The 21,861-nt window shown below is 40.3% G+C and overlaps 1 protein-coding gene across 1 annotated transcript; it reads left to right on the forward strand.

The window, feature by feature from the left end:
* Positions 1 to 274: 274 nt before the first annotated feature.
* DEFB116 (defensin beta 116) lies at positions 275 to 5,567 on the forward strand. The gene is made up of 2 exons (XM_047068368.1): positions 275 to 341; positions 5,329 to 5,567. Exons 1-2 carry the CDS (start codon positions 275 to 277, stop codon positions 5,565 to 5,567), a joined length of 306 nt encoding a protein of 101 aa, XP_046924324.1.
* Positions 5,568 to 21,861: the final 16,294 nt, after the last annotated feature.

Raw genomic sequence — 21,861 nt, forward strand, 5'->3', positions numbered from 1 at the left:
ATTGCCTCTAATTTGGCTTTGTTTCTTTCTGGGAAGGAAGGCTCACCTCAACATGGGTGCCGCTGGCACATCTCCCACACTTTCACAGAGTGCCCAGCTGAGACATGTGATGCATGTGATCCTTCTGTCTGGCTGACCTCAGGTATGTCTCATCCCTCTTAGTTCACTGCACACAACCCTGGCCCATTTCCAAAACTAATAAAGGCAGGGCATCACGCTGCTGCAGTGATCTCTGTTCCGTCCTCTGCACCTGAGCCCTCCATTCTCTCAGGACATGTCAGTCATGAAGCCCTATTTAATGACCATTTCCATCCTCCTGATCCTGGTTCCTAAGACTCCAGGTAACTCAGGCCTCTCTCAAAGGTTCTGGGGTCTTGCGTGTGGTATTGTTATCTTGATGACCTCTGAGATGACTCCCACTCACATATCACAGGCACTACCTAAAGCCTTTCTGGTCTCAGACAGGTTGGGAACGTTACTCCCAAGGTCCATCTCATGTCAAGATCTCCCCTGGTTCCACTCTGCCAAGACAAATTTAAGAGGTCGTTGCTTCTTCTCTCCTGGGCTAGTGGAGTATCGAAGCGTGAGGCATTTTAGGTAGTGCTGTCACTGGGAGGATAGATTGATTCATGTGTTTGGTGTGCGAGATTGGATCCAAGTTGGGGAGCTATCAGATGAATCAATGGTAGTTTGGGAGAATGAGTTGTGGTGGGGATGGTATATGACCTTAGAGAGAGAGTAATGTTAGAAAAATGAGTGGGCATGAGGAGGGGGTAAGCAATTCTGTTTATAGGATTGGTCTGGATTGATGTTCTGGCGTAGTCTGGAGAGGGAAAGCTATTTTTGCTGAATGGAGCTGAGGGCGGAGTTGGGTAGGACTGAAAGTTAGGGTGAAGCTGGTGGTGGGGTTGTGTTTTGGATTAATGCTGTGAATTGGGTTGGGTGGCTTGGCTAGTATCCTGTTTGTGTTAAATTTTATAACTGAGCCTTAGGTGGTTAGAGAAGAGACAGAGCTGCAAGTTGGAGTTAGCTGTTTGTTCAAGTAGGTGTGTTATTCAAGCTGGGCATATGTGGGGTGTGTCCGGGCAGGGGTTGGCTTAGCCTGAGTTTGGGGGGTGATTAAGCTTGAGTAAGACAGTTGCATTCATCAGAGCAGAGCCGTGGCTGTTGAAATGGGGAGAGTGAATGCTGCGTGAAAATAATCTGGTAACTATTTTCAAATTCTTAAAAAAGTTTCTTGGGTGTGATTGGGGGAGGGGGGGAGCACCGAAAAGCAATAAATATAACTGTAGGCAGTGAGGAAAAATGAAACTGGGAGGCTGGAATGTCCTTAAGTGGTTCTTCTTAAACTTTGACATGTACAGAAAGACACGGCAATAATCTCATCCCAGCCCCACAGAGAGCCAAGGTTGTCTCTTTTCTTGGCACTGAATTCAGAATTACTGTTTTCTCCTCCCTCTCTTATTTCTCTTTCCCCTTCCCACCCTCTCCCTACTTCACCTTCTCCTACCCCTTATTTCTCACTCTGTTTCATTCTCTTCACCTGAGAGACACTTGTCCTCATGTTCTGTAAAGTTCAGTCCCCATGTTGGAACAGTGGTAAAAACCACAGGGAAGTTTGCAGATAACAACAAAGGAAGACAAGTATTCCATGCTTCACAAGTTGTACATAGTGCTGCCTCCCTAATAACTATTTGATACTTTCACCTGGCAGTTCATGGGCAGGAACTGTTCCGGACAAATTTTTCTGGGGTAACCAAAGTCATTTTTTTCCTTTCATCACCCCAAAACATATACTTAGGAAATTAATGTGTTTGAAAGTCGAGACTCTGTCTTTGCAACTTATGTATTCCTAGTATTGAGGTGAGTGCTTTGCACAGAGTACGTTTATTGAATGAATTAATGAATACATATAAATGACTTATGCCTAATATATAAATAAATATATATTCTATATTTTATATATTGTATATTTATTAAATATATAAATTTATAAATATATATAAATTTTTATAGATTAAAATTTTATAATTAAATTTAATATATAATTTTATAAATAAATTTTATAATTAAAATTAATCTATAAAATTAAAATTTTATATATTAAAAATTTATATATTTTTATATATTTAAATATTTATTTATATATTTTATATAATACATAAAATATTTATATATTTTATATACATTTATATGTATATATATATATGTATATATATATATATATATATATATATATATAAAGAACCTTACAAGTTGGGTGGGAAAGGATCATGTTTGGGGTGCACAGGTGGCAAAGAAATCATGTATAACATTGCTTTTGGCTGTGTATGGAACTGTGAGAGTCTAGAGCATATGTTTTGTTTTTTGATTTATGATATTTTAATTTGCCCTTAATACAAGTCCAAAGTCAGTGAATGAGCCAGGCCATGTCTATGGGTGGATGCGAGAAGGTCAGGCAGGGTTGTAGCTCTCACTTCAGGCAGGAGCCCGTATTTTCTGGGAAACTCATGCACAGCACCCCTCCTCTGGCCTCTTCTCAGACCTGTCAAGTCACAATCTCTAGAGACTTGATGTGAGTATACTTAACAACTCCCCAAGTTATTATAAAGTATGACCCATCTTATTAACCTCCTCCTTCACAAACACAGTTGAGATTTCCTGATCTGGTGCAAACTCTCTCATTCCCATTCCTGACATGGGGAGACTGGGTACAGAGTACAGAGGGTCAGAGGCAAAGCTGATATTTAAAAGCAGATCTTTAACTTCAATTTGGAGATGGAAGGATGATCGAAGGTGACATTAAATGAATGTGGATATTACAATTTGAAATGGCAGGGAACTATATAGGGTTAGCATAGCTGCAGGATTGAGAAACTAGAAATACCTATAACAAAACCTTTGTTTGTTTAGCCACTGTAAGCAGAATCCTCCTGGGTCTGCCTTGACCTGCTTCCCATGTGGAGAGTGAGGGAAAGGCAGCTTGCCTGATCCTCATTCCTGCTATCTGTGTTCCTATCCATCTTCTGGTGATGGAGGTGACCTTGGGTGCCCTGGTTCCCATCCACTGGATTTGGGAGAAAATAAAAGTCCACCAGTTCAAATATTAGCCAGAAGAGTGTGAGTATCACTCTAGCAGGGCCCTGCAGACCTCCTCCTTTTGTAAGTAGGATGATGCCAAGAGAGGGAGGGGTTCCATAATGAGGGCAAGGATTAAAGTAGGAAATGCAGCGGTACCCTGATGTTGGAACATGGATGAAGGGGCGCCATTTTTTACCTCCTTGTTCTGGTTAACCAGCAGGCTGGCTGATGCTGCAGCAATTGCGTGCCTTCCATGGGCTGGAGTGCCAATTTCTGGGGAAGTCCATATATATATATCAGTGCCCAGATGCTATGGGATGTCTGCCATTAAGACAGAGTACTTTATACTTTCTTTCCCCTCACATTATCTGACTTCACCTAGACTTGGGACATCCTGCTTTCTGTTGACACAAAATTAACAGAATGTTCTTTTTGCCAGACAGAAAACAATGTCAAATTTGCTTGTCCAATTTTTATTAATGTGGGTGGGCACTGGAGACCTCTGTGCGCTTAGCACTGAATACGTGGCCTGGCACAGAGTGAGTGCTGATAAATGGATGTGAAATGAGGGGATGGGTGGGTGGTTGAAAAGGTTCTTGAGGGGCGCCTGGGTGGCGCAGTCGGTTAAGCGTCCGACTTCAGCCAGGTCACGATCTTGCGGTCTGTGAGTTCGAGCCCCGCGTCAGGCTCTGGGCTGATGGCGCAGAGCCTGGAGCCTGTTTCCAATTCTGTGTCTCCCTCTCTCTCTGCCCCTCCCCTGTTCATGCTCTGTCTCTCTCTGTCCCAAAAAATAAATAAACGTTGAAAAAAAAATTTAAAAAAAAAAAAGAAAAGGTTCTTGAATGTGAAGCTATGGAGTCTGGACTATCTATTGATAGCTGAAGATGTCCTTATGCCTAAAGACATCACGCAGGAAGACGCCACCCTGTCCTAGAAATCCTCTCATATAGGGAGGCAATGTCACACAGAGAGGAAAGAGCATGGGCTTAGTATCAAATAGAGAAGAATTGAATCCCAGGCTGGGTCAAGTGCAACGCTGTAGAAATGTGGACAGAACAAGATTTCTCTTTGAGCTTCAATGTCTTCATCTAAAGAACAGCAGTAACAATAAGCTTTTATGAAGGTTCAATGAGATATCATTTGTAAAATGCCTGACACATGGTTGAAGCTGGACGTATGATATGACTGTTAGTACTGTTTTCTTTCTAACGTTTATTTATTTTTGAGACAGAGAGAGACAGAGCATGAACGGGGGAGGGGCAGAGAGAGAGGGAGACACAGAATCCGGAGCAGGCTCCAGATTCCGAGCTGACAGCACAGAGCCCGACGTGGGGCTTGAACTCACGGACCGAGAGATCAGGACCTGAGCCGAAGTCGGCCGCTCAACCGACTGAGCCACCCAGGTGCCCCTGTTTTCTTTCTAATGGCTCCTTTGCCTTTGAAAGTTGCAATAAGTAACTAAATCTATTGATGACTAGCAATTATAGAAAGCTGAGTGAGTGTCAGGAACTTTGTCACTGTCATTTCCAGCCGAGGAGCCCATGTACACGTGCACGTATTTGGATGACTGATATATAGCTATCAGTGGTCAGTGAGGGGCTTTAGCCATTTGTGGAAAGCGCGTGGCAGAGGTTTGTACAGTGAGCACATGTGTATATGCTCAATATATGTGTGAATGCCGATGTGTGCACTCGTGCCTGTGGGTGTGCTCCAGCGTGTGCTCCCCAGGTACACGCAGCATCTGTTTCTGTGGGGCCAAGGTACAAAGAGAAACGTGTGTGGTATGTGTTTGCTCAAATGCTTCAAAGGACAAAGGCGCGCAGGGGCTGGAATGTGCGTGCCCTGCACGCCCCTGACGGAGCTCTGTGTGAGAAGCGTACCTCTGTACGGACACTTGAAACCCTGAAACCCTGGACCCTCAGGAAAAGCCTTTCATATCAGCAACAGTGTCTAATATTTAATTACTTCTTACTATGTGCCAGCTACTTCTCTGAGCACGCTACATATGCTAATCTAACATCACAAACGTTGTTACACCCATTGTGAAAACAATGCAACGGTGGGCTAGCCAACCAAAGTATCTGGCTAAAGGATGACGAGTTATAATGTCGGAACCCGCATTTGAACCAAGGTGGTTTTGACTCCGGATCCTGTTAATACTCTCAGGGCTTGTTCTCTCGAAATCATGCTTCCCCGCTCCTGTTATCACTGCTGCAAGAACACTAAACATGGCTATGTTTTCCCCAGGTGACCTGTTCAGATCCTACTATGGCAACAGCCAAGAGCCTTGGATTCCATGCCAGCTGTACCACGGCATGTGCAGAAACACCTGCAGAAAAAATGAAATTCAATACTTAACCTGCCCAAGTGATCAAAAGTGCTGCCTGAAACTGTCTGTGAAGATAGCCCGTTCTAACAATGTGAAGGATTATGACTCCGACTCCAACCTGTCAGTTACAAACATTTCAAGCCACTCTAAAATTTGAACGTCACCAACCATACCACCTCCCCCCGGAGTAATTCTTCCCTCATTCTGGAACACCCTCTCCATAAAAACGCATTCCTTCTCACGTGTGTGTCTTTCGTCTGTGAGCCGTCATCACTGGACAGGGGAAGGTTAGGCAGGAGCTGGGGAGCAACAGAGTACTGGAAAGGGCACTGGCCAAGAAAGCAAATGGGATCCTAGAGTAGCTCGGTAAATGTTGAGGGTGCCAAGAAAGGGAGGAAATCACATTTCGGCTCTGCTTTGGTACCACCAAGAGGGCTGTGATTCATTCTTAGGCAGCAGGGGGAAGGTGACGACTGTATTGAGTCTGGATTATCCGGTGAATATGTAGGGGAGATCACTGAGTCCTCTGAGTAAAACGTTGTAAGATTACGACGAGGGCAAGATGGTTGTCTTTGATATCCAGACAACCATCCTGGCCTGTTTGGTATGATGTGGTGTCCTCAGGAAGGACCAGAACCAGACAGATGGATGAAGAGGACTGAGTATAGGAATCTGTTGGACAAATTCAGGCAACATTTCCTGAGAGGTAGAGGTGTTGGAAAGTGGACCAAGCAGGGTTGTCCCTGAGCATTCTTCTGGTTTCGAGTCTGGAGGACCATTTCTGGGTGTGAGACAGAGGTGGTTGTGGTCATGGTGAGAGAAAGGGAATTGAAACAGAAGCTGGATACTGTACTTGATAACCTTTAAGATTCCTTTCATTCCTGGGGCGCCTGGGTGGCGCAGTCGGTTAAGCGTCCGACTTCAGCCAGGTCACGATCTCGCGGTCTGTGAGTTCGAGCCCCGCGTCAGGCTCGGAGCTGATGGCTCGGAGCCTGGACCCTGTTTCCGATTCTGTGTCTCCCTCTCTCTCTGCACCTCCCCCGTTCATGCTCTGTCTCTCTCTGTCCCAAAAATAAATAAAAAAAACATTGAAAAAAAAAATTTTTTTTAAAAAATAAAAAAAAAGATTCCTTTCATTCCTGAGAATGTAGGGATATTAACTTTCCACTCCAAACTTAGTCACAACTAATAGTTGGACATACTATGGAATTATCATTGTGTTATGTAGACTCCTTTTCCATGGCTAATGCTTCATCTCTCCCCCTCTTTGGATCGAAACGTCTAGAAGTTTGAGTCTGGATTATTTTAATAATAATTTAATAATCTTCATAATGTTTCCCATTATCAGACAAATGACAATTTCAGCCCAGATGGACCAAAGGCCATGCACTCACTAAATGACCAATTTATACAGCTGGATTTTAATTTTCATAGAACTTAGAAGTCTGGTGGGAAATCTTAATGACGTTTACGTCTTTGAGATCCACTGACATTCAGACGTGTTTGTCAGACAGGGGATAGGGGCTTGACAGAAGCCAGGTTTCAAGAAGGGAGGCAGAAATTTTCTGGAATAAGTAGCAGGATTGGACACAACTTTTAATATTTAAAAGAATATATTGGTCCCAGGTTCAGCACAGGAGTAATATTTCAGACTTTCTACTTCAGAAGTTTTTGTAAAGGGAAAATGGTTGTGGAATTCTAGGCTTAAAGCAGATTCCCATTTCCTTGGTTTCTCCATGTCTTCAAGAAAGAAACATGAATATGGAGTCAGAAGGGTTTGTTCTCTGTTCCCCATCACTGCTCAGAAGCTGTGTGATCTTGGGCAAGTTCTATATTTACATGTTCAACCCAGACAACATCTCTGAGGCCCAGACCCCCATATTGAATTATGTATGTGCTAGGTTATCATGGATTTCTCAACTCTCTCAGATTCAAGTGTCCTAAACTGAATTTCCACCCTGTTTGCCTGGCTTTTTTCTGGTCTTCCCTTTTGAGTAATCGACACCTACCATTCATCCCATTGCTCAACTCAGAAACTTGGGAATCATTCTAGATCCACCAATTCATCTCAAGTCACCATGTCCAAACCATTAACATGTGCTTTTGGTTCCAACTCAAACTGATCTCCATGTAATGATGAAGCCAGCTTTTGCATAACCAAAAGGAGACGGTTCACTATTTCCTTAAAGTGAAAAATCTTAACGAATCAAGAAATCCTTCATGTTTTAGTCCCTTGAATGTACTTTTTTTTTTTTTTTTACTCTTTTAGGGATCTTCAAGGCCATCCACCTTTGCTTTTCTCAACAAGTAATTTCCTTTGTTCAAATGTGTATTTGTCTGTATTTTGATCGTTATTAGCATCCTTATCAAATAGTGTCTTTGATGTTTGCTATTTCATAAGGTCCACCATCAGCTTCTCTCATTGTTCCTTCTCCGGTTTCACTTTCTCCACTGCTCATCGACACAAGTCTTACAAGGATTTTTTAAGTATATTAAGCTATAAAAGAAAGCCTGTGATTTTGATGTGTTAAAGAGGGTAGAGAGTGATTCCCAGCCTCTGCCTGATGGGTATTCTTCTTCCTTCCTAAAAAACAAATCTAATAAATGGCAGACATTTATTTTAAACCTTTGAGTCTGGTCATTCTTGCCCAACAAGTTGGTGTCATTTGTAAGATCTGAGGAAGGGTGGAGGTGGAGTGTAGGATGAGGACTGAATTTACACACAGTCTTAACTCTCAGATCCTCCTCTGTATCTCCCCTCTGTGGCCTGGAGATTCCATGGCTCCATGCCTGAGTTCAGAAATGCTTTGTATTTCGGGTAGGGATTATAATCTGAGTTCAACCATGTAGTTTTGCTGGTCTGTTAACCCTTACCACCAATAACTGAGAAAACTCGGGTCTACTGTTTTTTAGGTGAGACTCTATTCAGCGGGGTTCTCAGTCAAATGGTTAAAAAGAAAGTCTCATCTCTAATCTCTGTTTAGCTTATTTTAAATAAGCATAACTTTAAATATAGCATGACTATAGCATAACTTAGTATAATGTGGAATTGGTGACCGGAGATTATCTCCAAACTAGTATTGTTTTCCTGCTTCATTCTTATGCTAGGATGTTCCAAAATATCTAAGAGAAAAATCTGGAAATCTCCCATTTTGGCCAGAAAGTAGTCATGATATTTATGGTGAGAAGAAGTTTACAAAAGGAAATAAAAATTCTAAATTCTCTCCTTTACAGATATATCTACAAGAGTTTGAAAACATCATTGATGTTCCCATTGACTTCAAAGGGAAAAAAAACCCTGTAAGCTTTTTCAGATACACATAGAACAAATGCCTCTGACAAAATAATAATAATAATAAATACTAATAATAATTTGTACTCAAAACCATCCTATTTCCAGCCTCTATATGCCTCAGATTTTCTACACAACAACTCCAGATACTCTATGAAACTGCCTCAATATAAGATTAAGCCTTCAAAACATTCTTGCCATGTAATTTTTTAATGTTTAAATGAATACCACCTAGAAATGATGGCAAATAGATGTTATTCCATTTAGATTAAATACTCCAAAGACTTTTGAGCAGATTCACTCTGTGTTATGGAAATTAACTCTCCTGCTGTCCAGAACATAATAGATCAAAAATGAGAACTTCTCCTCAGAGTATGTTTAGGATTACAAAGGGCAAAGGGGTCGAGGAATTATATTTTAAACAACAAAAGTGAATGTAGAAGGAGGCATTGAATACATGCTAATATTGAATACATGTAACAAACAACTCTGTTTTAACATGTAAGGTAATCCCTATTTTATTTTATTTTATTTTTTAATTTTTTTTAACGTTTATTTATTTTTGAGACAGAGAGAGACAGAGCATGAATGGGGGAGGGGCAGAGAGAGAGGGAGACACAGAACCGGAACCAGGCTCCAGGCTCTGAGCCATCAGCCCAGAGCCCGACACGGGGCTCGAACTCACAGACCTCGAGATCGTGACCTGAGCCGAAGTCAGACGCTTAACCGACTGAGCCACCCAGGCGCCCCGGTAATCCCTATTTTATAGATCAAAGGCTTTATTTCTTTCAGAGTCCAGAGTGTTAACCATTACACAACGGAACCAAGGCTTTATTTCTTTCACACACACACACACACACACACACACACACACACACACACTGAAAACACCACCCCCCAAGCAAAAGCATTTTGGAGTATTACATATGCATTGTAAATTATTTTGAAATAAAATCATGTTTAGAAAGGCACCATTCTATCAAAAAATTGTGAAGGAAAATGATCCAAAATTTGGAAATAAGTAAAAGAGATTACTGGGTGTTCTTTCAGTGGAATGCTAGACATGATCTAGTATATCCCCTGGGATTATAATTCTGTTAGGAGTGTCCACAATTAAATTAATTTTCCACTGACTAAGCTATTTAGAAACGTTGTATGGGTAGTGGTTAATTAACAGAGAACTGTATCATTGCCAAAATTCTTTTGAGAGTCATTACAAACTATTCCCATCCATAGCAATGCAAAGGGACAGATGCAGTTGGATGCCCTTGACTTCTTTCTGGTGGGAAACAGCCCTGAATGTTAGAGTTTATTGTTCTTCAGTATATTAAATAGGTTTACAATTTCTGTACATTTGCAAATTTATTTCAGAGTTCATTTGATGGATTATATTCATCATTGTTTCTCTGAACCAGTCTTAACATCTTACTGATTTCATTATTCTTTATGAGTTAAATGAAATCATGGAAATCTTTTCATTTTATGTCTACCTGTGACATGTTTTTAACTTTAGAACTTTATACCATGCTCTGTTTCATCACAGTAAAGATACATGGTGGACGTACAAAACGTGTGGAATTTGTATTTGTGGTTTTGTAATTTTTTGCAAGAAAAGCAGAGTGATACTGACTGCCTGAGTATGAAACAAAATTACATAAATTAAATGGTTTTTATACTAATGATACATTTTTTTTCTAGTAGAGTTATAAAATCAGATGGACAATTTTAGTTTTGGCCTGATACAGCCAAGCTATAGATCAGTAACTGACAAAGTAGTTGGGCATCCGATCAGGGTCCCCTCAATGGTTAGGACCACTCTGTGTCACTTTGTCAGTCTTTTATTTAACAGTAGCATTTCCTGTGTTTTTCTAAAAGAAATTCTTTCTTAAAACAAGGCCAGAAAGATATTAACCTATATTTCCTGAATCTTTTAGTTTGCCTGTTTATCTTTGAAGCTCCTGCCATTCCCAGAGGGTCTGGAATACAGTTGGCATTCAGTACATATATGTGGGTAAGTGAAAGAAATGAACAATTTTGAGCCTTGCTTTCACTGCCTAGGAAGTCTTCAAAAATTTACTTTTGATATTCAATTTTTAATATGGAGTATATTTCTCTTATGTTTGTGAGAGGGAGGAGTATAATTACACTTTCCTGAGAGGTACAACCAAATTTATAGCTGCACTAACTGGCTAGTCCTATTTTCCCACTGATTTTCCACTGGGCTGTTTCTGGGCTCCCTATTGTGTACCATTGGTCATTATGTTTATGCCTGCATCGATATTTCTCTATCTTAACAACTATAGTCATATAAATAGTTCTAATATACGGTAGATTAAGTCGCCATCCTATTTATTTTCCTTCAGAAGTTTCTTGGCAATCTTGACCTTTTACCTCTACATAGTTTTCTATTAATGTTTTTTTTCAATTTCATAAAACTATGTTGGGATTTTGGTTGGCCTTGCACTGGATCTGTTGGGATTTTGATTGACCTTGCATCAAATTAACAAACCAATTTGGGAAGAAGTTGTATCTTTACAAAACTATGTCTTAATATTCATGATCATGGATCATTTTTCCACTCATTTAGGACTTTTTTTAATGTTTATTTGTTTTTGAGGAGAGAGTGTGGGTGAGGGAGGGGCAGAGAGAGAGGGAGACAGAAGATCCAAAGTGGACTCTGCACTGACAGCAGTGAGTCCCACGCGGGGCTTGAACTCACAAACTGCGAGATCATGACCTGAGCCGAACTCAGACACTCAACTGACTGAGCCACCCAGGCGCCCCTACTTAGGATCTTTTAATGATTTCTAGTGGAATCATATCTGAAGACACGGCTTGTAGGTTTGCTGAGAGGTAAATTAAGACAAGAACATGTAGGGCTTTAATGGTCACATCCTGGAAGTAACTTACATAATTTCTCTCTTCATACTCCTGTTTAGAACTGCATTGCCAAGAAAACCATAAGACTTTACTGAAAATTCTTTGACTTTCCCAGAATTAGAATAACTTATGGTCCCCATCTTTGAGCAGAAGGCAGATTTTAAAGGCTGCATCCCCTCAAAGGGGGGTATGCTCCCTGACTTCAGATTTGGCCAGGAAGAACAACGGACAAGGTGAAACCTTCTAAAGTGAAACCAGAATCCATAGAGAACAATGACAACAAAGATTTTTTTTCCCAGAAAACTTATGCCTCACAAATAAAATGTCCCTATTTTACATTGGTGGCATTGCCATGGACCAGTGACTGCTGTGTGTCTTCTATTCTTCTCTTTTTTGAATTGGAGTCTTTGTTGCAGGTATCTTGTCTCTGCATTATTTTATATCTAGTGTGTGTATCAGGGGAAGGAGCAGAAAACTTGTTCTTGGTTTATAGGTCATGATTAGGAGGAAGTAATCGTGAAAATTGATTACCTGGAGATCCTGGAGTTTTGAGCTGGAGACGGTGACTGGAGAAGGCGCTGGCTTGTCCTCTCAGGGGAGGAGAATGTTCTGTACACGGGAGGAAGACAGAAATACGAATTTGGTAGACTGGCAAAGAGCGGCTAGGTAATCTTAAATTCTATTTCTTTTTCCTACACATTCCAGCCTCCTTTACAGTTAGTCAGCTGGGGGCCACGTAACTGGCTCTGCTAATGGAATATGGACAAAAATATAATACGCCACATTAAGGCCTTGCTCCTAAAATCTCTGGTGAGTCAGCTTTCCTCATCCTCCATATTGTGCAACTGGAAGCCAAGTACTTAAAGATGGCACAGCCACAAAATGGGAAAAATCAAGATGCCGGAGTCACCACTTGGAATCACCATCCTGAGTCGTCCAGGAGAGTCAGGTGACCAGGAATGGAGGACGATGTGAGCAAAAAACTAACTTTTATTTTCTTCAACCAACGAGTTTTTCGGGGTTGTCTGTTGTAGCAACTGGTATTAATAATCATCCCAAACCATGTATTTTCAATGACCCAAGAAAGGGATTCTAGGTATCCCAGTCAAGGATAAAGAAATCTTGCCCCATTATCTGGTTCACTCCAGATTTCTGACATCCCATTTCTCTTTGTAAGTGTGTTTTGCTGAATGTGTTAGATCACCTTAATTTGCAATTTCATGAAGGAGTTACCTGTTGGATGGGAGGATGCACAGGGACTGGCTGGTCGATTTTCCTGGGACATAATGGAGTTGTTTGGGGCAGCCTATGGCTCTTCTAGCTAGAAATTTTCCCTTTGTCACATGTTTACTTAGCCAAATTTTCAGTATTTTCTGTAGTCTTCTTCATAAGTATTCCAACCAGTTTTTGGCCTCTACTGCCTGCAAAGCAGAAGGAAAACCACAATGACTCAAAGTATCAATGAACCATTCATAATAATAAATGTAATAACATATGTGAAGAAGGACCCGCAAACTTAACAACTGTGGTCAATAAACATGATTACGTGTGTAACACATCTATCTCAGGCCTCATATATACCTATTTCCTTGTATCTCAGACACATTTTCTTGCACATTTCAACACTTGTGAACTTTGGATGCATTGTACCATCGATGTTAAGAGCACCTTGTTAATCACCACAACATCGGAATAAGTTGTAAGCTACATGCTTAATCACATTGAGAAAAACAACCAAACGCTGTGGTGTTTTAATATGCCTTGAAATTTTATTGTCACTTTAAGAATTATTAAAGAGGTCAAGGTCATTCACAGAGATTCTAAACAGTAGTTTGGGAATACGATCCTATGCATAATTGCCAGGGGCTAAACTTTCATGAATATTTTATTGATATCTTATATACTTTGTAAACGATAAAAGGATATCCAAGAATGAGATTGTTCCAAAAGATAAAATTGTTGCAGGCATACAGAAAATAGGATGTGTCATAGTTAAGCCAGCGGATAACTGAGTAAAAATCAAGGTGTTAAGTCATACTCCTTACTATATTAGATTCGGTTGCATTATTTTCAGCATTTAGCTGAACCAATTTAAAATATTCTTTTTTCAACGTTTATTTATTTTTGGGACAGAGAGAGACAGAGAATGAACGGGGGAGGGGCAGAGAAAGAGGGAGACACAGAATCGGAAACAGGCTCCAGGCTCCGAGCCATCAGCCCAGAGCCTGACGCGGGGCTCGAACTCACAGACCGCGAGATCGTGACCTGGCTGAAGTCGGACGCTCAACCGACTGCGCCACCCAGGCACCCCTAGCTGAACCAATTTAAAAGGACCCATTTTTACATGCCTCTCCAGATTTCCTTGACCCCATCTGCTTCACAGATCTTTGGCTATTTGCTCACAGGAGAGCCCTGACCACCACTGACGTCACCACAACCCCGATACCTGCCAGATGGAACAAGGATTGTGCTCCTGCATGATGCCTACATCATGCGGGGAACCCAACCAAAGCAAAGCCATGGAGCATCTGGATGCTTTCACCATTTCTGGAGAAGTACCACATCTTGGGGAATGAATGGAGTTTGGTTAATCAATGACTGCTCAGAAGGGCTGTTTGATGCAGCTTAGAAGAGGCGGGGAAATAATGCTCATGAGGCAAATTTTGATCAATAAGGGCCTTAAGACAGGAAGAGGCCAGCAGGTTTGTTCCTTTGTCTTATTCCCCTGAAACACTGTTCTGATTGGCCAAGCAACTGATGATGTTTTCTCTCGAAGCCATGGAGAAGCCATCGACAGCTTGGTAAGGCATCTCTGGGGTCCATCTCTGTCCTGGGATTATCATCCCAACTGAAGTGTTAGTATACAAGCTTTGCCTCAAATTCTGCTTTCTAAGGCAGTGTTTTTCAAACTTGTTAAAACCCAGGTTGCTGAGCCCACCTCCATAGTTTCTGTTTTAGTAGGTCTGGGATAGAGCCCAAGAATTGTATTTCTAGTAAGTTTCTAGGTAATAATTATTGATAATAGTCCATTATGATCCTTTTTATTTTGAGTCATCTGTTGCAATGTTTTCCTTCATTTCTGGTTTTGTTTGAGTTTTCTCTTTTTTAGTTAGTGTGGCTAAGGGTTTGATTTATTTTTTCAAAGACAACAAATCTTAGTTTTGCTGATTATTTGTGATTGTATTTTTTTCCATTCTTATTTGAATTATTCCTACTCTAATCTTTATTATTTCTTCCCTTCTGCTAACTTTGGGCTTAGTTTTTTTTTTTCCTAGTTATTGGAGTTGTATTGTTAGTTTATTGAGATTTTTCTTCCTTTTTAATGTAGTCATTTATCACTATAAACTTCTCATTTAGTACTGCTTAGCTGAATCCTATAATTTTGATATGCTGTATTTTGTTTTGTTTATATCAAGATTTATTTTATTTTGTTTTTATTATTTTTTTTTTAGAGAGAGAAGAACGCAAGTAGGGGAGAAGGGCAGAGAGAGAGAGAGAGGGACAGAGAGAGAATCATAAGCAGGTTCCACACTCAGTGCCGAGTCTGACACTGAGCTCGATCCCATGACCCTGAGATCATGACCTGAGCCAAAATCAAGAGTTGGACACTTAACCAGCAGAGCCACCCAGGGGCCCCTGTTTATATCAAGATGCTTTTAAAATTCCCTTTTGATTTTCGCTTTGATCCAACATTTGTTTGAGAGTGTATTGCTTAGTTTCCACTTACTAGTGAATTTTTCTTTTTTCTTGATGTTGTTGATTTTTTATTTTATTGATTATGTTTGGAAAAGGTGCTCGGAATTATTCTGATTTTCTTAAATTAAGACACGTGTGACATATGTGATCTGCCTGGTGACTGTCTGGTGTTCACTTAGGGATGTCTGTTCTTCCACTGTTGGGTAGAAAGACCTGTGTAAGTCTGTTAGTGTTCAACTCAGCCATATCTCCATTGATTTTCTGTCTGGATGTTGTATCCATTATCGTAAATGGGGTTTTGGAGCCCCAACTATTAGTTTATTGCCATCGATTTCTTCCTTCAGATCTGTTAGTATTTGCCTTATATATTTAGGTGCTCTAATATTGGGTGCAAATACATTTACAATTGTTATGTCCTCTTGATGAATCAACTTCTTTATCATTATATAATGATTTCTTTGTCTCTTGTGACAGTTTTTGACTTAACATCTTTTTGTTAGATGTAGCCACTTTTCTCTCTTGCTTAACAATTGCACAGATTCTCTTTTTCCCTGTGGCTTTACTTCTTTCCTCTTTCTCTCCCTCCACTCTTCTCTCTTTTTGCAAATTGTACACTTTTAATTTAATTTCAGAAATTCCCTTTGCATGACAATAAGGAGTCTGGAGAAAGCAAAGTCATAATAATGAGGAGAAAGGAAGAAGAAGAACACTCACAAACATGATGCCAAGTGCTGACTGCCCACTGTGCTCCCTGGCTAGGAGAGACGTGGGATCAAAGGGAAAAGCAAGAAAAGTTTTTCTTGACACAAATAAGGGTCCTGGGGCATGCCACTCTAATCGAATTGCTTGGCAATGCAAGATGCAAAAAAAAAAAAATGGAGACTGTGACATCTCAGGACCATGGAGCAGATGCACCAACATGAAAGGGAATCCTTTAGGTAACTTCCAAGGTGCATAAGACCCTCCCTCACCCTTTTGCCCTCACTTTCACGTAGGTGTGTCTTTAAATTTAATGTCTCTTGAATTTTGTTTTTATTTATTTATTTTTATCTATTTAGCCTCTTTGCCTTTGAGCTGAGAAGTTAATCCATTTATGTTTAAAGTAATTCTTGATAGGTGAGGAATTACTATGCCATTGTGTTGTTTTCTGTTTTGCAGTTTGTCTTTCTCTCCCTCTCATGCTGTCTTCCTTTGTTATTTGCTGAGTTTTTTTGAGAGTTATTTGCTTTGGTTCTTTTCTTTTTATCTTTTCTATATCTATTATAGGGTTTTCTTTTTTGAGGTTAGTTTGAGACCTGCATAAAATATCTTATAGTCATGATCATTTAAGTTAGTAACAACTTTAGTCTCATAAAAACTCTGTAATTTTATCCCCCTCCATGCACACTTTGTGTTCTTGTAGAGTTTGCTTCTTTTTATATTGTGTATCCATTAACAGATGTTTGTCCTCTTACTTTTATATTACAGTTTATATTAATTTATGCACCTCTAAAGTTCTACATTATTTTTTATCTGTCTATATATTTAACTTTACCAATAAATTTTATGCTTTACATATTTATGCTGCTTAGTGTGTTTTATTTCAAATTGAAGAACTCCCTTACGCATTTCTTATAAGGTAGGTCTAGTGGTGACAAGCTTCCTCAGTTCTTCTTTGTCTGGGAAAGACTACCTCTTTTAGAGGATAGTTTTGCTGGGTATAGTATTCTTATATCAATGTGGGATCTGGGCAGTTCTATTGGCTAGGGTTAGCACTGGTGAAAACTAAAGGGCAAAATCTTCAGTGGCAAAAGCTTCGGTGGCTTCAGGTGTTTCCAGTGGCAGTGAGGGCTGCTTAATTCCTTGGTGGCAAAGAGTTCTGAGGTCTTCTCTCCTTTTCCCCTGCATATGGAGGTCATTGCTGAGGAGACTCCTTTTGATGCTAAGATTTGCTAGGCTGGGGGATGGGGTGATGCAGGTAAAATGCTTCCTACACTTCTATGCAGGTATCCTTGGGTTTTGTGCTCCACTGGTAGCTTCTTAATTGTACTCTGACACTCCCTCTGAGCTATCTGCATCAATGAAAAGTTATTATATGTTGTTGTTGTTGTTGAGGGATGAGCACTAAGATCTCCTAGTTTGCCATCTTACTGACATTGCTCCCTAACTTTTGTTTTTTACCTTCCATCTTTTCCTACTTTTCTTACCACCAATTTCCCACTCCCATCTTTTTTCCCCTTCTTTTATTTTGATGGCTAGTATAGTGCTGGATACGCATTAAGTACTACTGATAAATGTGAAATGCTCCTGATAAGAGTATAAAGAAATGTATTTTTTAAGTTTCTTTTTTTTCCTTATAATTACTAGATTTTTTCATTGTTTAGCTGATGGACTCATTCTAATTTGTTTTATGCAAAATACAAACTGTTTGTTTCTTACTGGGAAGGAAGGCCCACCTTTCTGTGGGAGCTGGCAAGCTCCTACACTCACATAGTGTGCCCAGATGAGATATATAATACATGTTATTTTTCTGCCTGGCTGACCTCAGGCATATCCCATCCTTCTTAGTTCACTGCCCACAACCCTGACCTACTTCTGAAACTAATAAAGCGGGACATTGCCCTGCTGGAAAGATATTTATTCTGTCCCCTGTGTGGGCTCTTCATTCTCTCTGAATCTGTCAGTTATGAAGACCTATTTAATGATCATTGTCATCCTTCTGATCCTGGCTCTTAAGACTTCAGGTAACTCAAGCTATTTTCAAAGGCTCTGGGGTTCTGCATGTGGCTTTGCAATTTTGGTGACTTGGCATAAGGCAGCTCAGAGATGTTAACCTCAAGTTTTTATCATGCCAGGATGTTACTGGCTTTGTACTGCAACAATTCATTTGAAGGTTTGGTGCTCCCAGGTAGAGCAGTGGGGGAGAGTATTGGATATACAGCAGTGTTAGGGTAGCAATGTCACTGGGATGACAGCTTGGGACATGACTTATGTGTGATAAATTGAGTACAAGTTGAGGATATGTAGGATCAATCAAGGGGTTACTTTGGAGACTGGGAAGTGAATTGTACAGAGAGGATGGGACCTTTTGTTTGGGGGTAAAGGTAGAAAAATAAATAGTAATTAGCTGGAAGTGAGTGTTTGTATTTATGAAATTAGGCTGGGCTGATGGTTTAGGATAGGCTGGGCTGGGAATATTTGTAGTTAAATGGATCTTGCAGTTAAGTTGAGTGAAGTTGAGAATTGAAGTAGATGGAGTCTCCATGTGGGCTGGTTGTTGGTTTGAAGCTAGGTATTGGTCTTCGGTGACTTGATTAGTGTTGTGTTTGTCTTGAGATTGGGGATTGGGTTGGCATAAGATGGAGGTAGGCTTGGGATTTGGAACTAGGTATTGGTGTTGGGTGACTTGATCAGTGTTGTGTTTGTCTTGAGACTGGGGATTGGGTTGGCATAAGATGGAGGTAGGCCTGGGATTTGGAACTAGGTATTGGTGTTGGGTGACTTGATCAGTGTTGTGTTTGTCTTGAGACCGGGGATTGGGTTGGCATAAGACGGAGGTAGGCCTGGGATTTGGAACTAGATTTTGTCAGGTGTTTGTTTCAAGGAGACTGAATGTGAGGTTGAAATGGATAGAGTTTGTACTGGGCTGGAGTAGAGGCTGGCTGGACTTGAATCAGACATCTGATTTGATAACAGCAGAGCTGTTATTAAAATGGCAATCAGTTGGTTCTGGATTAAATATCCAATGTCCTTTTCCAATTTTTCAAAGACTTCCTTCAATGTGATTCTCATTGACCATAATAGCCCTAATGTAAGAGAAGGTAGCGAAGGTAAATGAAATCAGAAGGCTCAAATGTTTCCAGATCTCTTCAAATCTTGGCATTTACAGTAAACACATACACCAGAATACAACAAAAGACAACAAAAACAGAATCTTTAACTATCCCTTTAGACAACAAAAGTTGTTGCTTCTTTCTTGGGTTTGAGCTACATTACCATGTTTAGCCTTTTCCCCTTTTCCTCCCTCTTCTACCTTTCCTTTTCTATCACTCTTTCCTTTTAACCACCCCTTTCTTCTTACTTTCCTCTTCCTATCCCCCTCTTCCTTGACCTATTTTGCCTTTTTCCTTGAGGGATACTTGTTCCCATGCTCAGTAAAACATTGGAGTAGTTATGGTCACTGCAAGTGGGCTTACAAATAAAATGAAGGTAAAATTTTATGCTTCAAGAATTATAAATAGTTCTGCTTCCTTAATGAACTTAATGGTTATTGAACACATCCATCTTGAAGAATGCGTTCCCAGGAAGTATCTTTTTTTTAAATTTAAGTATAATTAACATACAGTGTTATATCAGTTTCAGGTGTACAATATGATTCAACAATTCTACACATTTCTTAGTGCTCACCAAGTACATTAAGTGTACTCTTAGTTCCCTTTATCTATTTTACCCACCCCCACATCCCCTCTGGCAAACACCAGTTTGTTTTCAGTATTTAAGAGTCTGGTTTTCTTTGCTTGAGAGTCTCCTTTTTTCCCTTGTTTGTTCATTTGATTATTTCTTTAAATTTTTTTTTTTTTCAACGTTTATTTATTTTTGGGACAGAGAGAGACAGAGCATGAACGGGGGAGGGGCAGAGAGAGGGAGACACAGAATCTGAAACAGGCTCCAGGCTCTGAGCCATCAGCCCAGAGCCTGACGCGGGGCTCGAACTCACAGACCGTGAGATCGTGACCTGGCTGAAGTCGGACGCTTAACCGACTGCGCCACCCAGGCGCCCCATCATTTGATTATTTCTTAAATTCCCCATATGAGTGAAATCGTATGGTATTTGTCTTTCTCTGACTGACTTATTGCACTTAGCATTATACCCTCTAGGTCCATCCATTTGTTGCAAATGACAAGTATATACATATATATATATGTATATATACATATATGGCTGTATATACATATATATATATGTATATATACATATATGGCTGTATATACATATATACATTATGGCTGTATATACATATATATCACATCTGCTTTATCCATTCATCTATTGATGGACACTTTCATTGCTTCCATATCTTGGCCATTGTAAATAATGCTGCAATAAACGTAGGGGTGCACATATCTTTTTGACTTAGTATTTTCATTTTCTTTGGGTAAACATCCAGTAGTGGAATTACTGGATCATATGGTATTTCTATTTTTAACTTTCCAAGGAGGCTCCATACTGTTTTTCACAGTGGCTGCACCAATTTGCATCCCACCAATAGTGCACAACGGTTGCCAGGAACTATTTTCGAACAATCTCTTCCCATAAGAAAATCAAAGTGCATATATGCATATGTATGCTCTGGATGGAGCTATTGTTAGAAAGGGCACATTGCAGGTTTTTGGTTGTTGATGTAGTTGCTACTTGATTTATGACTTGTTAAACTGATCTTAAAACACAGCTTGTATATAGAGAGTAAACGGTCTGGACAATATCTAAATGTGAGTGTAAAAAGTCAAGACTAGGAAAAGTTGAACAATTAACATCAGGTAGAGGTTTATCACAATTGGGGAGCCACTCTTGCAAGGCATCCTTCCTCTGGTCCTGCCCTTACTGAATGAATGTCTGGAGGAGGTGATTAAGAGTGAGGATTTTTATAATTTCCTCAAGACAATTATACTGTATTCATGCCCCTATAACTTTCTTTTCTTATACACACTTGATATCTGATGCAAACAAACACTTCTAACCCAATTTCTGAGACAGAGACTAGTTTTAGAGAGTTTAGGCATTAAACCATTATTAGAAGCCATGCTGGGATTTGAAAGCAGATTTCTATCACCTGATCAGAAGAGGAAACGCATTCAAAGGTGGTATTAAGGGGCGCCTGGGTGGCTCAGTCCATTAAGTGTCCAACTCTTGATTTCAGCTCAAGTGATGATCTCACAATTTGTGAGACTGAGCCACCAGTTGGGCTCTGCACTGGCAGCGCGGAGCCTGCTTGGGATTCTCTCTCTCTCTCTTCCTCTGACTCTGCTCCTCCCCCACTCAAGCACACTATCTTTCTCTCTCTCAAAATAAATAAAAATTTGAAAAAGTACTCAAAGGTGACATTAATTTTATTTGTGTATCAAAAATGCATGATCATTCAGGGCAATATGAAGTGAGAGAAGCTGGTTTGGAGCAAAGAGGAGCAAAGGCCCTTTAACAAAACTTTTGGAGATTTCTTGAGGTGCCACTGTCGGCAGAATTCTCCTGGGCTGCCTTCAGTCACTCTACATTGGAGAATGAGGAAAATGTATCCTTCCTGATACCCATTTATGGCATATACATTCCCATCCATTTTTCTGGTGACTGCAGATAAGGGAGGATAGGCTGTTGCAACTTCATATAAGGTGTTGGGAAGGGAAACACTCCAGGTGAGTTGTTAGCCAGAAAAATGTAAGTGTCACTCTCAGGAAGCCCCTTGCAGATCTCCTCCTGTAAGTGGGATGGTGGCAGGAGAGAGAGCTTGTCATATGATGGGAGTGAGGATTATGGTGGAGAACACATGGTGGGTATCCTGATGCTGGAGTATGGATGAAGGGTGCAATTTTTCACCTCCTTCCTCTGTTT

The sequence above is a fragment of the Lynx rufus genome, unplaced genomic scaffold (assembly GCF_022079265.1).
Source record: "Lynx rufus isolate CCGP_SWC_20201006 ecotype Redwood Valley unplaced genomic scaffold, mLynRuf1.p SCAF_8, whole genome shotgun sequence".
NCBI classification, from domain to species: domain Eukaryota; kingdom Metazoa; phylum Chordata; class Mammalia; order Carnivora; family Felidae; genus Lynx; species Lynx rufus.

Excerpts from the sequence above, each read along its gene's own strand:
- DEFB116 (XM_047068368.1), top strand. The coding sequence starts at position 275 with ATGTCAGTCATGAAGCCCTATTTAATGACCATTTCCATCCTCCTGATC. Across the intron at positions 342-5,328 it reads CCTGGTTCCTAAGACTCCAG|GTGACCTGTTCAGATCCTAC; the intron begins GTAACTCAGGCC and ends TGTTTTCCCCAG.